Source organism: Ambystoma mexicanum, chromosome 4p, assembly GCF_040938575.1.
Source record: "Ambystoma mexicanum isolate Mex_15411 chromosome 4p, UKY_AmexF1_1, whole genome shotgun sequence".
Classification (NCBI taxonomy): Eukaryota; Metazoa; Chordata; class Amphibia; order Caudata; family Ambystomatidae; genus Ambystoma; species Ambystoma mexicanum.
The window spans coordinates 229,370,784-229,390,064 of NC_090927.1; the positions used below are offsets into that span (position 1 = coordinate 229,370,784).

Here is a 19,281-nt window from a genome sequence, read left to right on the forward strand (position 1 = left end):
GCCTGAAACCATTGGGAATGGCAATGCTGATTGCCAAAAAAGCAACTCAGAACTGTGGTGAATTCATTTTCTTAATCCCAAAAATGGTTGCATTACCAGTACTCACCACTATCAGAAAACCGGCGTTTTAAAACCACCAGACTTTTGTGTAAAACTGAACAAATGAAACAAAACCAGACCAAGGAAAGACTGGCTAAGAGGTGGATACAATGTAAAACTATATTCTGAAATGACTTGAAGGAAGTAATTATTTAATGTATAGGTAAAAAGTGTCAGTTTGATTTGAATGTAGAAAACTGGGAATAAAAAGTGACATTTAGCTGAAACCTGGCTTAATGAAACTGAATTCTGCCTGACAACTACCCCCGACAGGAGTTGAAACTGGATGCTCAGCCACTCTGCCCCTGGCCAAAAGGAGTTAACACCTCTCTGATTAGATTAGGGGTGGAGCAGCTGGGGACTACAGGGAGTTGAACAAAGGCCTGTCCTGGACTCAGGCAAATGTTATATTGGGGGCGTTGTAAAATAGCTTCCTCTTGGGAGAAACTGGGGGGCAGCTGTGCCTCTGTGAACAAGCTGGCTTGGGGGAAGTGGATAAACCAGTTATTCCACCCTGTGATGTGGGAAGCCACAGCCCTTTTTGACCAGAGCATAATTTTAAAAAGATAGATAACTCATAGTGCGGACTTGTCAGAAATATATAAGTAATATCATTATTTTTGTGATTTTTCTGTGAACATTTTAAGAGGTGTTAGGACCCTGTGGTGTATTCTGGGGGGTTGCTAGCGGAAAATAGGGTCTCACTCCAAATGTATGCATGTTAAAAATCTGACACTTTATCATCTGTAACCCATATCCCTGGTGCACATTTGTGTAAAATCTGGAAAGGTTTAGAGGTCGTTATCTGGATGAAAAGGGGAGAATTCTGTCATCAGTGGACACGACATCGTACAAAGACAGGGATCGGATGGTTTGGTGCTACAGAAAATATGTTAACTGGACCTATAATATCAGAAAAATGGTACATAGATAAATATGTATTTGGGTCAGAAATAGATTTGTGTGCAATCTGAGAAGGGGAGGTTCCTCTGACCATAAAACCTACAGCATCACTCTGACTCACATTTCCTTCCCCCAATCAAGGGAGAGAGGAGGAATTGGCCAATGATAAGTGAGAGGGGCAGGTTTAGTTATGACCAACGCACACACCCACTTTCCAAAACACATAAAAAGAGACTGCTGGGACAGGTAGAGAGATTCAATTCCATTTGCGGCGGAGCATGCTGACCGACGACTTCACATCCAGAGATCCAACACTTAGACTTCCAAGCTAAACAGAGACTACAGAACTTTGAACCAAGAAGGCCCACTGCAAGCAAAAGTATTTGTCAGCAGGCCTCAAAATCATTTGCAAACTATTCCACAGCCGGGCGAGCTGTCTGAATTCTTTTGCCAAGAACTCTTGCCAGTACCCAGAAAGCAGTGTTACATCCAGAATCCACTTGATCCAGACCGGAAAGCAGAGCAGTATCCAGAACCAGAGGCCGCTGAATCCAGAGAGGCTAGACCAGCAGAGCAGAGCTGACCCAGATCACTGTGAGCAGAACCGGTGCCTGATTGACCCGCCGAGCAGACAGAACCGCAGCCGGACGTGTTGACCAGATCCGTGACGAGGCCTAGTTCAAATTTATATTGTGAGTAGCTAGCAGAACTGTGCAGAACCAATGTCTTAGTTAAAATAATCTAATCCAAACTATTTTAACCTAAGTAGAACTGCCTCCTAGAAATCGTGTCATCTGTCATTTTTAAAGCTGCACAACTGTCACCTGTCAATTCTGCAGCTGCAAGCTGTCACCTGTCATTTTGAGTTTTACTTTAAATCCGAAAATCTACCTTTATTAAATCGTCCGTATCTCTTGAACCGTTTGGGCTAGGAACGAGATTTAACTTTCCTCTGAAAGCTTAGAATCTAAGCTTTCCAACAAGCCTAGAACCGACTCCTTATATTTGTTCCGCAATAACGATTTACGCTCTCGCGAAATTTACCGCGATTTGCGATTTTGGCTCAATTTCTCCACTTGTCAAAATAGCAGCTCCATTCTTTCCTTTGTTAAAATTCATTTGCAACCTGGTAATAACTCACAGAGCATTGCTAAAGTGAGCCTGAACTAATACCAACACGCATCTTCCACTCACCCTGAATCTCTAGAGGGAATTAAAATCATTTGGCACATTTTCCCATCCATTGCCATCACATTTAAAAAGCATTTTGGGCCTGTGTTTCAAACTCCTACCTGTTTCCTCCAAGCTTGCTGGGGGGGAACTGAATTTCGTATTGTATTTGATTGCATTCCTGAGAACTGTGTGCTCCTCTTTCCATCTCCTTCCATTTCTTACATTGCATAGGGGAGGGGGGTGAATTGCCAGAGAAAAAGTGATTATCTTATCTTCTGCTAAAATCATATCAAGTATTTCTGTACTGCATGTTATTCCTCATTGCTTTTCCCTTGAAATCATAAAAGTATTTTTGCTACTTTATCCATCCTATACTAACTCCTCATTGATTGTAAAGAAGTGTGCTAGTGCCAGATTACCCATTGTTGATCAACATCATATGTCTAAGTGTACTATCAGATATTAATTTATTATAAAGTGTGATATATATATATTGTTTAAATTCTCAAATAAACCTTTTAATTTGCAAAACAAACCTACTTCTTGGCTCAGTGGGGTCAGGGGGATTCTAAGAGGGGGGTGTTATACAAGGGTTGTCATCCAGAGTACTGAACTAGACATAACAATACATTAATAAGGGTTTTCCTCAGCATCCCAGACTAGGCATTGACTTGGCTGTAGTCTTGATTGAATATCGCTTACAGCGTAGTAGGTGGAGTGAAAGGGAGTGGTGCTGGGAAAGAGTAAGGTTGTTCAATAGGGGTGTGAGGATATGGGTTCAGGAGAGAAGTAAGGCGTGTGTGAATAGTGAGAGTGAGTGCATTAGGAGGGGTGCAAGTAGTAGAGTAAGGAGGGGTGAGGGTAGTAGAATGAGAAGGGGTGAGAGTAGTAGTGATGAGTTTAATAACATGAGAAGAGGTTAGAGTAGCATGAGAAGGATTGATAGTTGTAGAGTGAGGAGGGGGTCAGCTTATTAGAGTGTTAGTAGTACAGTGCATTGAGGAGCAAGGGGGGAAAGAGGGTGAGAGTGCAGCACATCAGAGAGGCAGGAGAGAGATATGGAAGGTGAGAAAGAGATAGAGCGAAGAGGGGATATTGGAGTAGAGTAGGAGATGGAGGACAGATGAGTAGCAAGATTAGGGGAAGGAGAGGAAGGGAGTGATCGAATGAGAGAATGGACTAGGGTGTCTGTAATTGGCAAAACTATAGAAAATAGTTATTTCTATTGAGAGGCCTTGTGCATAGCAGAATAGGTTACCACCTAGAAGAGTCCTTGAGGGAGACAGGTAGAAAGGGCTGTGATTTTTAGGTCCTCTATGAGGATAGGTGTAATCACACACCGTGTGGAGGCTCCCGAAGGAACCTATGGGAGAATAACCACACAAATCTAGACTGGCACAGAGGTACTCACTGGACATGGGAACAGGAGTCATAGGGCCTCATTCCGGGTTTTGAGCTAACTATGGAGTAATTAGCTCCATGGTTGCCTCCGAAACCGTCCCAAATCCGGCATGGTGAATGGAGTAATTACCGGTCCATTCCAGGGTTGGAGGGACCGGTAATTCCCCATTCACCTTTTGCCCTTCCCCATTCCCATTTCTGCCCCATAGGGCTCAATGGGAATGGGGAAGGAGGTAATTACAGCACTGTAAATTACGGTACTGTAATTACCTACGAAGTACCTTTGCGGGTCCCGTACTTAACTCCTGCTAAAAGCAAGAGGTAAGGAAGGACCCACAAAGGGACCTCGGAATACGGAGGTAAGGGATTACCGGCGTCGGCACCCTTACCGGTGCTGGTAATTCCTTACCTCCAACCTCGAATGACCCCTATAGAAACAAATTACTGTCGACAGAGAAAGGTAGTCCTATTCAATTTAGGGAACAACACTTACCTGATAAGACCTGGCTGAACCATCACCCAACTAGTATGTGAGAGGATACAACTCCCAAAAGATCCTGTACACATTGAGACTTGAATCCAGGGAAGTGAGAGCCATGCTAAGAAAAGGCTTCATACCCCAGAGTTGGCTAGACCCACAGCAGTGAAATCAGAAGGAGGCCAATGAGAAGACTTCCACAGGAAACCTGACTGAAGAGCATCTGAGGCAGAAAACCAAACTCTCGAGACACAACCCTTCTCTGAGTGCAGGGGACTCTGGTCCCAAAGAGATCGGCAACACATCAGGAAGTAATCAGTCGCGGCTATCTTGGGAGCTCCTATTTGAAGGCTCTGAGGCTGTTGGTCCTTCCAAAAACAGGCACAGTCCAGACTTGTTGCTGAATGTGGTGGTCTGGACAGAACTGTGCTTCCCCTCCATGAATTCTAACACACCATGTCCAGCAACCAGAGGAGGGAAGTCACTGTTATGTCAGAAGAAAACGCAGTCAACTAACAAACACTCTGGGGATCAAAAAGTGAGCAACCACCAGGCACTCTCACATCAATACAACTGGGCCCACTCAAAAACCACTGTTCTAACCGGATAGTCAAGCTCACCTATTGTAAACCATACATCTTGAAGAAATTTCATACATGTAACTCTAAAACTGACGGCATAGATATTGCAAACCACCATGCTAATTCTTGTATCATGTATAACTTGATTCCACCCACTAATCAATGAAGATCAATATAAATTGCACATAATCACAGACTGTGACCATTCACCTGTGACCTGATCACCTATATACAGCTAAATCCAAAGCTTATACATACGATAATTAGCATGGTGGTTTGCAATCTTCATGACGAGTTATATGTATGCAATTTGTTTTTGTGATTTATGGTTTCCAATAAATGTTCTTGACAGCCCAGTTATAAGAGCTGTTTTTCAGTGAGCCCAGTTGTATTGATGGGAGAAACCTCTGACCTACCTTGCTACTACTTCCAAGACCAGACCTAGGGATGAGACTAGAAGACTCTCAGGACATCCCAAGCTCAGGATCGGAAGAAGAGGGGAATGAGAATGCCAAGACAAGGCTGTGTGAGAAGGAGGAGAACCCCAGAGAGAATTAGAACTCGTCTGGGTTGGCAGACCCTGCATTGCTGGAGATCATAGTGAGGCCAGAAGAAGAGGGTAGAGAAATGACAGCAGAGCAAAAGGAGTCCAAACACCCACTGTCACCGCCAGGCCCTGCAATGCTAGAATGGGCAGAAACCCAAACCAGAAGACCTCTATGGAAAACCTACCCAAACAACATCCATAGGATACCCAGTAAATCGAACTCTGAGAGCCTCGGAGAAACAGCCTCCTAGTGAACAACCCGGAGAAGGAAACTGTAACTCTCCCTCAGAAGGACTGTGTTAGGGCCAGACACATCTCATATCTGGTAAGGGGATGCTGTTCTCATGCTGGGGGGAAGCCTGGACTTCAGAATGTATTCCCCCAGATCTAAAAACAGACCTGACAATGGGACTAGCAGACCATCAGATGTTCCAGACCCTCACCTGGAACAAAAAGAGACCTTAGAGTGCCTTGGTCTGGTGGAGTACAATGAGAACAAGATGGACCTGAAACATGTCCTCTGAGTCGTAGTCCAAGGTATCTCAACCAATGCTCTATTGCACACAAGGAGCAAGATACCAGCTATTGACCCAACCAAATATCTCCAGAAGATCTCTACCCAGGCTCCTATCCCACAGCATCAGTGTTCTTGTCAATGCCATTTTATATCTCAAAGTAAAGGTGGATGTTTTGGTGCTAGGACAATTTCCCATTGTCCCCATGCAGTCGTGTCAGTTCTACTGTAAATTCTGCTCCTTGGCACAGACTTCCCTTTTTTCACCACTGCCTGAAAAAGCTACAGTCGGGAGGGGACATATTTCCAAAACACCTTATGGCAGATGGAGTGCGCAAAGAGAAGTGGAAGACTTGGAAGAATGGGTGGAGGAATGTGGCAGAGTAAGGGACTGGACCTTGTCAAGAGGGGGTGCCCCATTCCCTAAACACCGCCCCCCCATGGGTGTCTTGAATGTGATTACGGGTATTGCTTTCACTCACCTACTGCCTTCCAGTACTGTTTCTGGACTGTGTTTTTTTCTGTTCAGATCCATAACTCCCAGACTACACCTAGGAGTAACTAAGAAAACCTGAGCCAGAGCCACCTAGGAACAGGAAACCAGAAACCTTGCAACTAACACACATTTATAAACTTCATTACAACCCAACTGTTTCCAGCATGCCAACCAAGCAAACAACTCATAACAGTGTACGAGAAATACACATTTAGACAGCAGTTTTCCAGAGAAACAGCAGAGAAGCCACCTGAGACTGTTACAAAAACCATGCTGGAAAAGGTGTAAGGGTTGTGGGATGTAGCGCCTGGGAAAAAGGCAGGCACAGATTGCCCCACAGAGTCAGGTGAGTGGGAAGGTGAGAATCAGAAGGCACACACTATAAAGGAGAAGCAAGGGAAGGGCAGAGTTAGTGTTGTACTGGCGAGGCCAGGAGACGTGAAGGGTGACCAAGAGACCAGAGGGAGGAGGGATTGCTAGACAGAGATCTGGGGAGTTGCTCAGGAGGCTGAGGAGTTGCTGGGGAGTTCCTGTCTTAATTGGTGCAGAGTGCAGGTGAGGTCATGATTGTGAGAGAGAGTGATACCAGTTTGTGTGAGTGAAGCAGTGAGACAGAATTTTTGGATAGAAGATAGAAGTGAGGTAAGAGTGGGAAACAGAGGTAGGGAGCAATAGGCAGAGTGAGTGTGGCTGGGAGAAAGTCAAGATAGTAGAGAGGGGTGTGAGGAGAAGGGTGCAAGAGAGAAGTGAGGGGTGTTAGAATAGTGAGTATCATAGGAGGGATGGAAGTACTAGAGTATTGAAGGATGAGAGTAGTAGAGTGAGGAGATGTGAGAGTATTAGGATGAGAAGAGGTGAGGGCAGTAGACGGAGGAGGGGCGGGTGTAGCTGAGTGATGAGTGATGTTAGTAGAGCAGTGTGGAGGCGTAAGAGGAAAAGAGTGAGTAGGAAAGAGGGTGAGAGTACAGAACATAAGAGAGGCTGGAGAGAGCGATGGAAGTTGAGAATGAGGGAATGAGGGTAGTGGAATGGATTAGTAGAGGAAAGAAAGAGGAGTGGTAAGATCAGAGAAAGGAGAGGAAGACAGGGACTGAGTAAGATAACAGACCAGGTGGTCTGCAATTGGCAGAAATAAAGAAAGCCAGTATTTCCATTGAGAGGTTTGGGGAATAGTATGATGGAGAACCGCATATAGGAAACCTGGAGGGAGCTAGAAAGAGAAGGCTGTGGCCTTAGGCCATCACTGAAGATAGGATAGTATATAGGAATCACTAGCTGACCACACTGGGATTCAAGGATCATCTGGGGGAGGGAGGGAGAAGCCTAGAGGGGACGAGACATGGGAGTCCAATAGTTTACTCCCACTTTTCCAGCCCAGTGCTTTGTTTGGAACAATCTGCACATTGATGACTTAATAGTTGATATGCCTTAGCTGTTTAAAAAAAAATACAAAAAAATGGAATCTTCCTGGAGACTATGAGTTATTAAAGATATCTGTCATTTACCATTTTCTGGAAATGTGTAGGTGAAAAAGTAAAACCTGTTTTTCAGTTTGGCTTTCAACTAACAGTTACCCTTGGTGGTAAACCTGAAGCCTCGTATACATTGTATACATTGTAGTATGGTTTATTGCTAACCCTGAGTTTGTTACAAAATATTATCTGTTGTCACCAGGATGATTGGAAAAATATACAGATTGGGCTGAAATAATAATAATAATAATAATAATAATAATAATAATAATAATAATAATAATAATAATAATAATAATAATAATAATAAAGCAACAAATACAAGAATTCAATGTGTCAATGTTACTGGGCTTCTGTCACTACCGCATCTTGGGAATGGCCATAGAAGATTTATCCCTTCGGTCCATATCCTCCAAAGACACAGTCTAACTGTTTTGACCAGCTCTGGCCAGTTCCACAACCAAAATCTAAGATTTTTTATGCATAATTAAGGGCTTTCCCAACTCATCTTCCTTTTTCTTCACCTTATGGGATTAAAGAGTTCCCGAAACCTTCTTCTCTCTTCCCATATTGCGGGTTTTAAGTGGATCATGCTCCTTGATTCTCTCTTCCCCAGACTCTAGAGGCTAAAAAGGATTCTGCGCCCCCTTCAGTCTCCCTCTTCTTCTTTCTCCATTTTGGGCTTGATTCAGGATGTAGTCTTCCATAATTGGGTAGCTGATGAGTTCTTATTCCCTAACTTGCGCGCTGAGAGGGAAGGAGGGATGCTAACAGTTCTGGTAGGGTCAACGAGCTAGGACTAACTGCACTAGCTAGCAGGCTCTTGAATGAAGATCTCACCTCCCACTCATTGGGTCCTAACCTGTCCCCCTGTCTACCTGGTTACCCCCCCATGTGCTGAGCATGACCCTCTTCCATGCCCAGCACATTCTCATTCCCCAAACCCTTCACATTGGTGTCTTTCCCCTTTGAATGGGCCAGACATGCCACCGGGAACCTTCTTATTCTGACTCTAACTTCCTCAACCTGATGATCTCCTTGTCCCTCCTTTTATCTTCTCAACTCACCTTCCTGATCATCCTGATCATCCTGATCATCCTCTTCTACCACCTTATGTTTTGCTTTCTCCTCCATTGTTTATCCCTCCACCTCCTCCTGATGTTCACCTTTCTTCTCAACTTGTTTGATCACCTCCTTCGGATGTTCACCTGCTCCTCAGCATCTTCAACCCCTCCACCTTGTGATGTTCCCCCACATCAATTATTCTAGCTACCTCTGTATGAGGTTTACCCTTGTCCCAAATGTGTCCAACCACCTCCTTGTATTATTCATCTTCTTCCTTTATTTCTACAACCACCTCCTTATGATGTTGACCTGTCCCCATTTTTCAACCAACTTCTCCCCATCTATTTTCATTCCCCACTCCTCTTGCCAGGCTCCTTCTCCTCTCCAAGTTCTTCTCACTTTCCAAGCTCCTCTCCTCCAAACGCTTGCTGCCCACTTACCGTCACCAAACACCTGCAAAGAACTCAATTTACAACCCTTCTCTGAACTAGATCCTGGGTACATATATTACTGTGAGCCCTCCATCTGTGCTGTCCTCCTTGTGAGGTTCTGCACTTGATTCAAAGCTATGGTGGAGGATTGGGATTGGTTGAACTTCATATTGAACTGGATGATCTCCAAACAGCCCTTTAAGATGAGTAGCAGTACCCTCGAGATAGATGGGGATGCAGATTCATACTCATGCATCAAATAATTAAGACAACTCAATAGTTTGGCAAAGTGAGTCCGTTTTAATGGCAGGTTCATAAAACGGGGAGTACAACAAACATCAGCAATCGCTCGATTTTCTCTCTCTACTTACTTTTAGAAAAAACACAATATTTATACCACCAACTTGTTACTGCTGATGTACAACCTGCACACGTACTAACGTCATTCTACGTGGCATCTTAAAAACCTAACATGCAACATGATTGGTTATAGGAAGGTAACTTAATATAGGTACTAAATCTGTATGTGGTAATGGGGAGAGGGGATTAGATACTTAATATCAGGTGGGGCAACTAAGCCCTCCTTTGAAAATGGCCACTATGAACGTCACTAAAACTACGACGTTCTATTGGCTCTACTCACTTCAGGACCCTAGATTACATGGTCCATTATGATTGGGTTGGCATCAACCCCACTCTTACCTTTCCATCTACATCCAGCAGCACGCAGAAAGAACATCCCGGTGCAGAGAAGCTCGTCTGTACCCCAGCTTCCCACCAATTATGCTACAATCAATCATCACCTTAATAGTCATGTGTCAATTACTGCTTTGTAGTTTGGCCTTGAGTCTGCTCTGTGTTCTGAGAACTTTTAAGGAGTATGGGCATGTCAGGGATCCATGCGTAGGTGTGAAAGTTTTACGCTTCCAGCCTGCCTTTGTCACATGACAGGACACTGTGAAAACGGCTCTTCTCTGTGTCTTTTTGTATATTTGATTAAATTTCTACTAGTTCTCTGACGTCTGTGGCTTATCTTGACCTTTCTGAACAGGATCCTCTGTTCTCTTCTCTCCTTAATTGTATCCAAAGTTGGCTTGTTCCAGCCATATAAGACCGTGGTTTCTTGGCATGGTCATCCTTAGCTAAGTTTTGCACTGTCTTGATTCTCGGTTTTCATGCTGTGACACACTCCATTTGAGGCCTTTTGTAACCTTTGTTCAGTTCTGCTCATATGCGTAGTGGACTTGCATTTATACATAAAGTGCTCCTTCAGGTATATACTTGTAAACGTTGGTGCTTGCAGCAATCTATTGACTATTTAGCATAAGCAAGCTTCACAATTTCTTTGCCTCTTGCAGTTACTTGCATCTGTACACGTTTAAACTAACTAAATCTTCATCGTGTATGTGGCATAAGTTTCTTTATCTTGCCATCAACTTCTTTCACCTTGGGCGAAGATGTCACTTATCGTTTTTTAATTTTTTTTTATTTGTATTTATATAGCGCACAACAGTCCGAGGACATCATATCCATGGTATCTTCTCTATATTTCGTCTCTTGTCAGTGTTCTCAGGTCCTTATATCTTTTATATGTGTGTCAGTCCGATTTCTTATGATGTCACCATTCATCGTCCTTCATTATCTTTGTTGCTTCTTCGGGTATTTTATTCAGACAACCGTCATATTGCTTAGAAAGAAGGTGCGGCTTTTTCAATGGATACCTTACTGTCCAGATCGTCTTAGGAGTCGGTATATTAATAGGTACTGTCATACTAATAGGTGCTGGGCAGAGCCCATGTGCTGCTGTCTTCTGGTTTAACTGCACTTCATGCGTCACATACTTTGGTGTGAACTCAATAGTTAATGGGAGGGGGCAACTGGAGTAGGGGAGATACTTGCCACTTCCTCTTCAATTGTCTCACATGGGATGCCGTTGGGCTAGCAGGGTGGGCCAAGCTTACAAAGAGCATGTCCACCATTTCAGAATCCATTGGAACCTTGGCTGTGTGTTGCTTCAGTCTAGTAGGGATTCCTTGCCTCACCTCTCTTTCCTCAGATCGGGGAATCCATGGCTTCTCTCTGTGGCAGCTGGTGTTCTAGGGAACTAGTGAAACAAAAGTTTGCATGTGGTTTCTTATTGTACCCTGTAAGGGTTTCTATTGAGTCGAATCAGGACTTTCTCATCCGGTGGAGGCAGAATGGACTTCCTATTGAGTGAGAAACTCATAGCATAGGACTTAGGGAGGCCTTTGTTTTGTTTCCTTGAGGGTTTGCTTGCCCCTGTGAGTATACAAATATCTTGATGCAGTGCTTCTTTTAAGTAAATATATATATATATCACATACAGGGGTAGCCGCCTGACAATAGTTAGAGCATACTCTCGGTACTGTATGCCTTTATTCAAAAAGGAAGTTGTGGTGTTTGCAAAGGTCACCACTAGTCTAAACTTGTGTCAAAGTCTAAAGGACCCCAAAGGGGTGAAAGCTACACGCACATTCATTCGTACATGTGAGCACAAAAGTTATACAAGATGTAAATTTATTACAACAAACTCATTGACCAACAACACTCAAGGTATGGCAACTTGATGCTTTCGAGAACAATCAGGTAGCATTTTAGAGACATGGATCCTAAAGACCTTCTGCAGCAGAAAGTTTACAGAGGTGTAGGTTATTCGCATGTACTTATACTTCATCAAGAAAACACATTAGTTATAGACTGATGAATAATAAATGCAGAAAAAACATAAAATTCATTTACAACAAATGAGTGCAGTGAAGCATGGTGATAGACTGTAGTGAGGCATATGCATGTCTAGTAGGCACTATTTTCTAGTGCAAACGCAAATGTATAGACAAGGTGCTTGTCCTTATAGAGTCAAGACAAGACCTATATGTATTGGACATTAGTCTGTTAACTATAGGTGACCAACCCATGGGAAACAATGTGGCAGCATTCATGCCCTACCATTTACCTCCAGGACAAGTGCAGCAGCTGCTCTACTCAGAGTTGACCGGCATGTTTCATTCTTTATACGGCTTAAGTGTCATGCCTACCTCGAGCCTTGCAACTAAGCGAGACCCTCCTTTGTAAAATGTAGCAATATCACATGCTGATCCACATACAGGCTAAGAGGGTGGCCGTATCAGGATAACAATTGAAATATAAATGTAATGATAAGGAGTGGGAACCAGAGAGAGACTGTGATGAAATCTGAATACACGTAGTCTGCTGCAGGTATCAGATGGTTCGGCGTTTAAGCCGTTCGCATCTTTAGAGATACAGGCAGCAAGTCTACCGCAGAAGGCGGGTAAAGCCCCAGTCCCAGCCTTTATCCCAATCCATGTCTTCAGGGGGCAGCCGGAAATGTGGGTGCCATATTTAACCAGGTTTTTTAATGAACTCCTTAATCTAGGTGTTTTTTCCCACAATTGGCAGGGTGCGATGCTGATACTGCTCTTTAAGAAGGGGCGCACTAATTTACCCTGTAATTACAGGTCATTCTCTCTCCCCGACTCTCTGAGTAAGCTATTTGAGAAGCTTCTAGAAACTAGATTAGCACTATGGTGCACCAAACACAGTACACTCTCCCCTATGCGGGCAGTGGTGTTTCTGCAACTGATCAGGTGTTCCATTTGTTATTGAATTCATATACATTTTTGTTATTCTTAGGAAGCAACCCATCTACTTGCCTTTGTGGATCTTAAAGCTGCATTTAAGACTGCCTCTCATTCTCATCTGTGGAGGACTTTGGAGAGACTTGCTATAGCCACCTCTCTCATACAAGATCGGATCCTTTTATCTCAAATCTGCGCATGGGGTAGAGATAACGGGCTCGAATGAAATATTTAACATCACCATTGGGGTCCGTTTAGGTTGTGTTTTGGCGCTCCTACTATTCTCATTTATCAACGACTTAATAACAACACTCCTGGAGCTTCCTGCGGATGCCACCCACATTGGGGGGCAGAAATTGCTACACTCTTTTAAGCAGGTGAAGCGCTCCTTCTTTCTAAATCTCTAGTGGGTCTGCGGCTCCAACTAATATCTTTGTATAAAATGCTTGACGACAAGGCGCTAATACTTAATACATCCACGGCTAAGATTCTCGTCTGTCACCCCCTCTGCCCCCCCGGATACAGTAAGCATTGAGATCTGTTGTTTAGTTTGATGGGGAAGAAAATCAAGTTTTTATTATCTTGGCATTAGGCTAGATGCTTCCCTCACATGGAAACCATTAGTCAAAAAGTGTTCTTGTATGCTCGGTCATAGAGGTGAAGCTATGATAACATGTTCAAGAAAGTTTGATGACAGATTAATTTCTAGGGCCCTTGAAATGTATACTATTCAAGCTGTCTAGGCAGCATTATATCGAGCAGATGTTTGGGGCTAAATTGATACATATCAGATCCAAATGACAGAGAATACAATTGTTAAAAGGTTACTTTAGCTGCCACACAGTACCCAGACAATTCCGACTTGCTAGAACTTGGCCGGAGGAGCAGTGCTTACAAAATTAAATTAAAGATACTCTTATACTGGCTGCACAACTGGAAAATGATTTTCTTAAAGAGTACTTGGCGATAGTATCTAATCCCCGAGAGACTCCAGGTACAGTCACGTTCCCATGGCTAGAATATGTGAAAGATATGTTATCGGAACTGAATATTTCGGATCTCTGCACCCACCCACAACATATGGGCCCCCATTAAAAAACACTTTTAAATAGGTTGTAGGTTGATACTGAGATATGCTGTCTGTCAGCAAGAGCAGTTTGGTCACAGAATATCTACATGAGAAGGAATCTAATGCTTTCGAGCCATATCTTAAACAGGGATGTCATTTCACCAAAATGCTGGGGGTAGCGGAAGTGACATCACACAACCCTTGACCTCTGATGACATCACAGGAAGTGATGACATTTGACCCTGCCCACAAGCCACATCACGCGAAGTGATGGCACATGACCTTTCACCGTATGTAGAATTGATATCAGTGTGTATAAACCCATATTACCAAATTACTGTGAAAGTAAGGAGATGTTCAACATAACAACCTGGACTATTGTACATCACTCGGGCTAAACTGTAAACAGACAGAGCATCTCGAAGAGGCTTCAAACTCAGAGTGCAGACATCCAGTGCCTGCCAAGGGTCTGGCCACAGTCTGCAAACAGCAACTGACCAACACAAGTCCAATCAGAAAAACAACAGTCTGGAGGGTTGCCCAGAGCTGTGCCAGTTGTTAGGAATGATTTGAAACCGTCCAGCCATCACCTTTCTGTTTTGCTTATTTGGTAAGTTACCCACAGTTGTTTTGTTAGATGGGAGGTGGAGGGGAAGGATGTGCTGCAGGTTACAGTTATTTTCAAATGTAAGCAACAGCAGCAGCAGCTCCATGAAATCACCCCTTGAAAAGGGCCATTTTATTATTTTCCTTGGTCCTTCATATCTTGCTTAATGCCAGCCTTCTCCAGCTTCTAAACACTTGAACAGGAACTGTACCCATGTTGAACTGCTGGTATCGACACAAAACATCATATCTTGAGGGTCGTAGATATGGTTTTGCCACATTCGGCATAGGTATAAAATACTGAATCCGAAAAACCAGAAGTAGGTGAGCGGGGGGTTGCAGGGTGGTCCCACAGCACTCCTACCTCTGTTTTTTGGGTTTGGAGGTTGCATGGGTGTCCCCCGCATAAAAGAAACAAAAGCTCAAATTGCAAAATGCAGCAGAGTGGCCCTTGGTATTTTGCAATTCAAGCGTTTCATCTATGTTCTTTTAACGTACATCTGCACTGCATCATCTCGTTCCCAAAGCAAGTGTGTTGCCCCTGGGCTATCCTTCCAAATATATATATATATATTTTGCTTGAGGAAGCAACAGATGCTTTACTTCAAAGGCAGAGGGCATCTTCATGTAAATTAATGATCTCGTGCCTATGATGCAGGTCTGGCGGATCTGGGTCGGGTCACACAGTGCCCAGGCAGGATTGGTGGCAGAAGCCACTGGGGCACCCCCCTCTCAACTCAGGCCCAGTGGCTCATTGGATGTGCAATGCAGAGAACGAGAAACACTGATGAGATTTGCATTCATGCTGTGCTGTCACTGAGTAATACAGGCTGCTCTTACTCACTCCCAGCTAGCTAGACCTCACCCTATACCCTTCCTGTTGCTACAGTACTGGGTATGAGCTGCACAGACAGCCCCGCCTCTGAGCCCAAGCATTCAGGTATTGTTCAATATGGACTGCCAACTTGTTAGCTATGGTAGCTTCATGGTTTTTCCTGCATCCCTATTATATGTCCAGCTAACAAGATGGAGATTCCAGGTGAAAAAAGCTGTGGCACATTTAGATGCATTTACAACTGCCATGTTCAAGTGCAACACTGACATCTGCTATCGGCACTGCCTCTATGTCCAGTGGTCCAGGGGTAGCAAGGACAGGTCTAGGGGTAGCAGAGGGGGAGTCCAGGTTAGCAGGTGCTACCCCTGGCTACCCTGAAACGACGTCCCTGATCTTATAGGTGGGAGTCTAAGAATGGACTGTTTCTATTAAAACTTTGCCTGTGGATCTTACCGGTTGGGCATTTCTCTTTTTGCTTCTAAATTGGGGCATTTTGCACCCAAGCAATGTCATTATTGTAAAACAATTGACAAAACCATTTTGCATTTTCTTTTAATCTAGCCCTTATATAAAAATCTTAGGTCTCGTTGGTTGAATCGGCTTATGTTACAAGAAGGCATAAGGGATGTTTATAGTGTGCAAGACCTTTGTAAGCAATCGAATGATCAACTGAAAGAAAGTCAGTTAATCAGATGTACGCGGTGCGCCTAGAGCAAAAGAACAGCATTCCTGATGGCTAATACCTAATTCATGAACACATAGCTTTCACCCCCGCTCATAACTGTACATACGTTGTCTCGATTTGATGTCATTGGGTTTTATCCTCAGATTTATAGTGAATGTATGTGCAATAAGTAATGTTAATGACTGCTTATTGTTCTCAATGCCTTCATCCATGATTCAGTGCTGCATATTGCTGACCTCTACTCTCATGGTGTTCATATAATGAGACAGGAATGTTTAGGTCATTGTTGGTATTGGAATCTGCACCCTTGACATTAAAGCTGCTACTTCCGCTCAGACTTGCTGTACCAACTTAAATTAAATGCTGTATTAATCATTTTATCTATTTGAGAGATGCTTTTAAAATTATTGTATGTATCTGTATTTTGGCTTACAGAATAATTTGTATCCAGGTCTTTTTTTATGTTTATTTATGAAGTGTGATATATTTTTGATCTGTAAGTTTTATGCCATGCGTCGAAATAAACTATACATACATTTATGATGATTGCCATTTTGTTTCCTTATGAATAGTCCACCCCAACTGGAGTCTGGAGAAGATGGCTGGATCTCCATATGCTCTCTCGCTGACAAGCAAACAAATGCCATGTGAGTTTAATACCATCAATGTTCTACCCTTTGGGAAAAACCTGAACATGTTCCACTCCAGAACTGTCCATATAAATCTATCCATTATTAATGGGGCTGTCTCCTCTCTGCTAGAATGGGGCCTTTTTGTCTGTAGTATCATGCTTTATTGAAGCTGATTTGGTATTCCGATGATGAGGCATACAGTCCTTACCCCTTCTTAATGAATTAGATCTACCACCTCTTGCAGCATCCCACTGCAGAACAAACTACAGGAACTCTATTTAAATGATGGAGGGTTTCACACTAATTGTGAGGAAACGACTTCTGCTCTGCAGGAGTACACTGGTGAGCAGTAGTACAACCACACTTCCGCAAAGAAATCATTAAGGTTAAACAGGCACAGTTAAGCGATATACCTCCTTCACCGTTTGTGCTAACTGGGCCAAGAGAAGGCTGTGCTCTGAAGAGGGTGTGAATGTGACTCAGTAGCAACCCAAACAACAAAGTACAACAATCCAAAATAAGGGGATGTACAATCAAGGTCCCATAAAAATATGTATACTTTAATTAAACACTATTTGCAAGAAAAATACATAGAAGAACTGTACAACAATCCAACCCCTGTGGAAAGAACAGAAAATATGCAAGAGCGAGAGAGAGAGAGAGAGAGAGAGAGAGAGAGAGTGCAGCACAGTGGGCAAGAATACAGAGGTGAAAGTCAATTGAACAACTACAATGTTCTTTGAAAAGGATATGTCTTTCGGTGAAAAAGGTGCAAAAGGGACTTTACCATTCTCTAGGGTACAAAATAGACAAAGGGGGCAGTAATGGGACAATAGTACCTTCTTGGAGGTTTAACGGCATTGAAGCATGATTGGAGCAGTAGTGTAAGAAGATCAATCTCAAAACAGTCGATCCCGATGGCCCAATAGCAAGCAGGTGTAGATCCGGATCAGATGCGGTAGCTCAGAGACGTTCGAAGGTGACGTTCATTGATGCAGGTTGGTGCACTTACCAGGATCTCTTGGGGATTGAGCCGATTCGAGACATGGTAACCACTGGGCAGTGTAGATGCATGATGGATTGGAGGTTCGATATGAAGGTCGCAATGGTTTGAAGCAGTGATCCTGTTGATCCAGTGTACAGTTCGCTGAGGTGACTGTTTGAGGTTGCACCGGGTCAAGTCGTTCAGTAACAGCTGATTCGAGTCAATGTGGGACACTTTAACATTCGAGTTTGGTCTGGCGATTAGCAGTCGATTTGAGTCAGACAGGTGGCGGGCTCTGCAAGGACACGACCGTTCAGTAACAGCTGTTTCGAGATCGCAAGCATAGTGGTTTGAAGGTGCAACCGAGTGCCAAAGGCAGCACTATCGGGTCCTGAACTTTGATATGCAATGAACCTGGTTTGAAGGCAGTTTGACCAATTTGACTCTCATGATGCTATGAGTCCCTCTCTGGGGTCTCAGAGACAAGTTTCGTCCTTGTTCACATGCTCCCAGCAAGTGAGTCTGGCCCACACAGTTAGAAGTACTTCACCAAGATGAGGTCCTGTACAACACTGTAGATTTCACAGATGCAGATCTTGTTCCGGCAGCAAGAATCACTCCCAAAGTGCCCTGAAGTGAGTAAGGAATAGAGCTTGCTTCTGCGTGGACAGTCAGTCTACACCACACTGGTGGAGGGCTCTGGAACGTCAACTTTCCAACCAAGGTCAAACAGATTTTTTCTAAGCTGTGTGTTCCAAAGTGAATCTGTGAAGGAGTGAGTGCCGCTTTATTTGAAATGTAAACACCCACAGCCAATTGGACTAAAGCTAGCCAGCTATAGGAGTCCTATCCCTGTTCTTGGATCAAGTGGACTTTGCCTTCTGATATCACACAAAAAGTGCTTTGAACTACAGGAACTGCTGGGAACGGGAAGGAAAGATAGAGGCAGAGATAAACAAGATGGCGGAACCTTCCTTCAGCTGTAAAAACCTCCCTATGTCTACACTAACCGTGCTTCCTTCCCCTCTCAATAGAATCAAATACTCTCTTGGTATGCAGCACCCTGTGTGAGGATACTCCTTTGTGGCTAGGTGTACCCTTTGATATTGGTTCTCAGTACAGCTTCCTGTGGAGTGGCTGCCTCTCAGGGAAGGGTGTTACCTGCCTCACAAAGGAACAAAGAAAGGGTACCCCGAAGGCTACGCTTCTTTTTGAAATGTACAAACAAATAAATACATAAATACTTAAATAAATACAAGACATGCCACCAGAACAGTAAACTCACAGTTATGGGTTTTGGGACAGTGGAAATGCTGCCCCTGTGCTGTAGTGACTTGGGCTCTCACTGCAGCTGTCAAGAGTGCACCTTTGCCCTCATCCTGCTCTGTGCCATTGGAGAGAAGTAGATGCAGATCAGGATTCTGACCCAGCTGGGAACAAGTGGGTACTATGCTTTTGACATGGAGTGTTGTAGAGGGGGTGTGGTCAGCAGTCCAGTTCTGAGAGAGAGTTAACCACATAATTGTATGTTCAAATAAAAGTCAAAACAAGCCAGGGCTTCTACACCCTTGTCAGATGGCAATCCTTCACTTAATTATGCAGAAACAGAAACTGAACCTATTTATTGCTTTTTCTCGGAGCACAAGTGTCTTTCAAATATCCTCGACCCTGACTGTGGGAGCTTTACAAAAC

At 43.7% G+C, this 19,281-nt stretch overlaps 1 protein-coding gene across 2 annotated transcripts in view; it reads left to right on the plus strand.

The window, feature by feature from the left end:
• PKHD1 (PKHD1 ciliary IPT domain containing fibrocystin/polyductin) overlaps positions 1-19,281 on the plus strand; it is a 4,356,595-nt gene that overhangs the window by 382,551 nt on the left and 3,954,763 nt on the right. For both annotated transcript variants that reach the window (XM_069605754.1, XM_069605755.1), the window contains exon 8: positions 16,545-16,619. In XM_069605754.1, the coding sequence (XP_069461855.1) occupies positions 16,545-16,619 (75 nt within the window). The remainder of the gene's footprint in view (positions 1-16,544; positions 16,620-19,281) is intronic.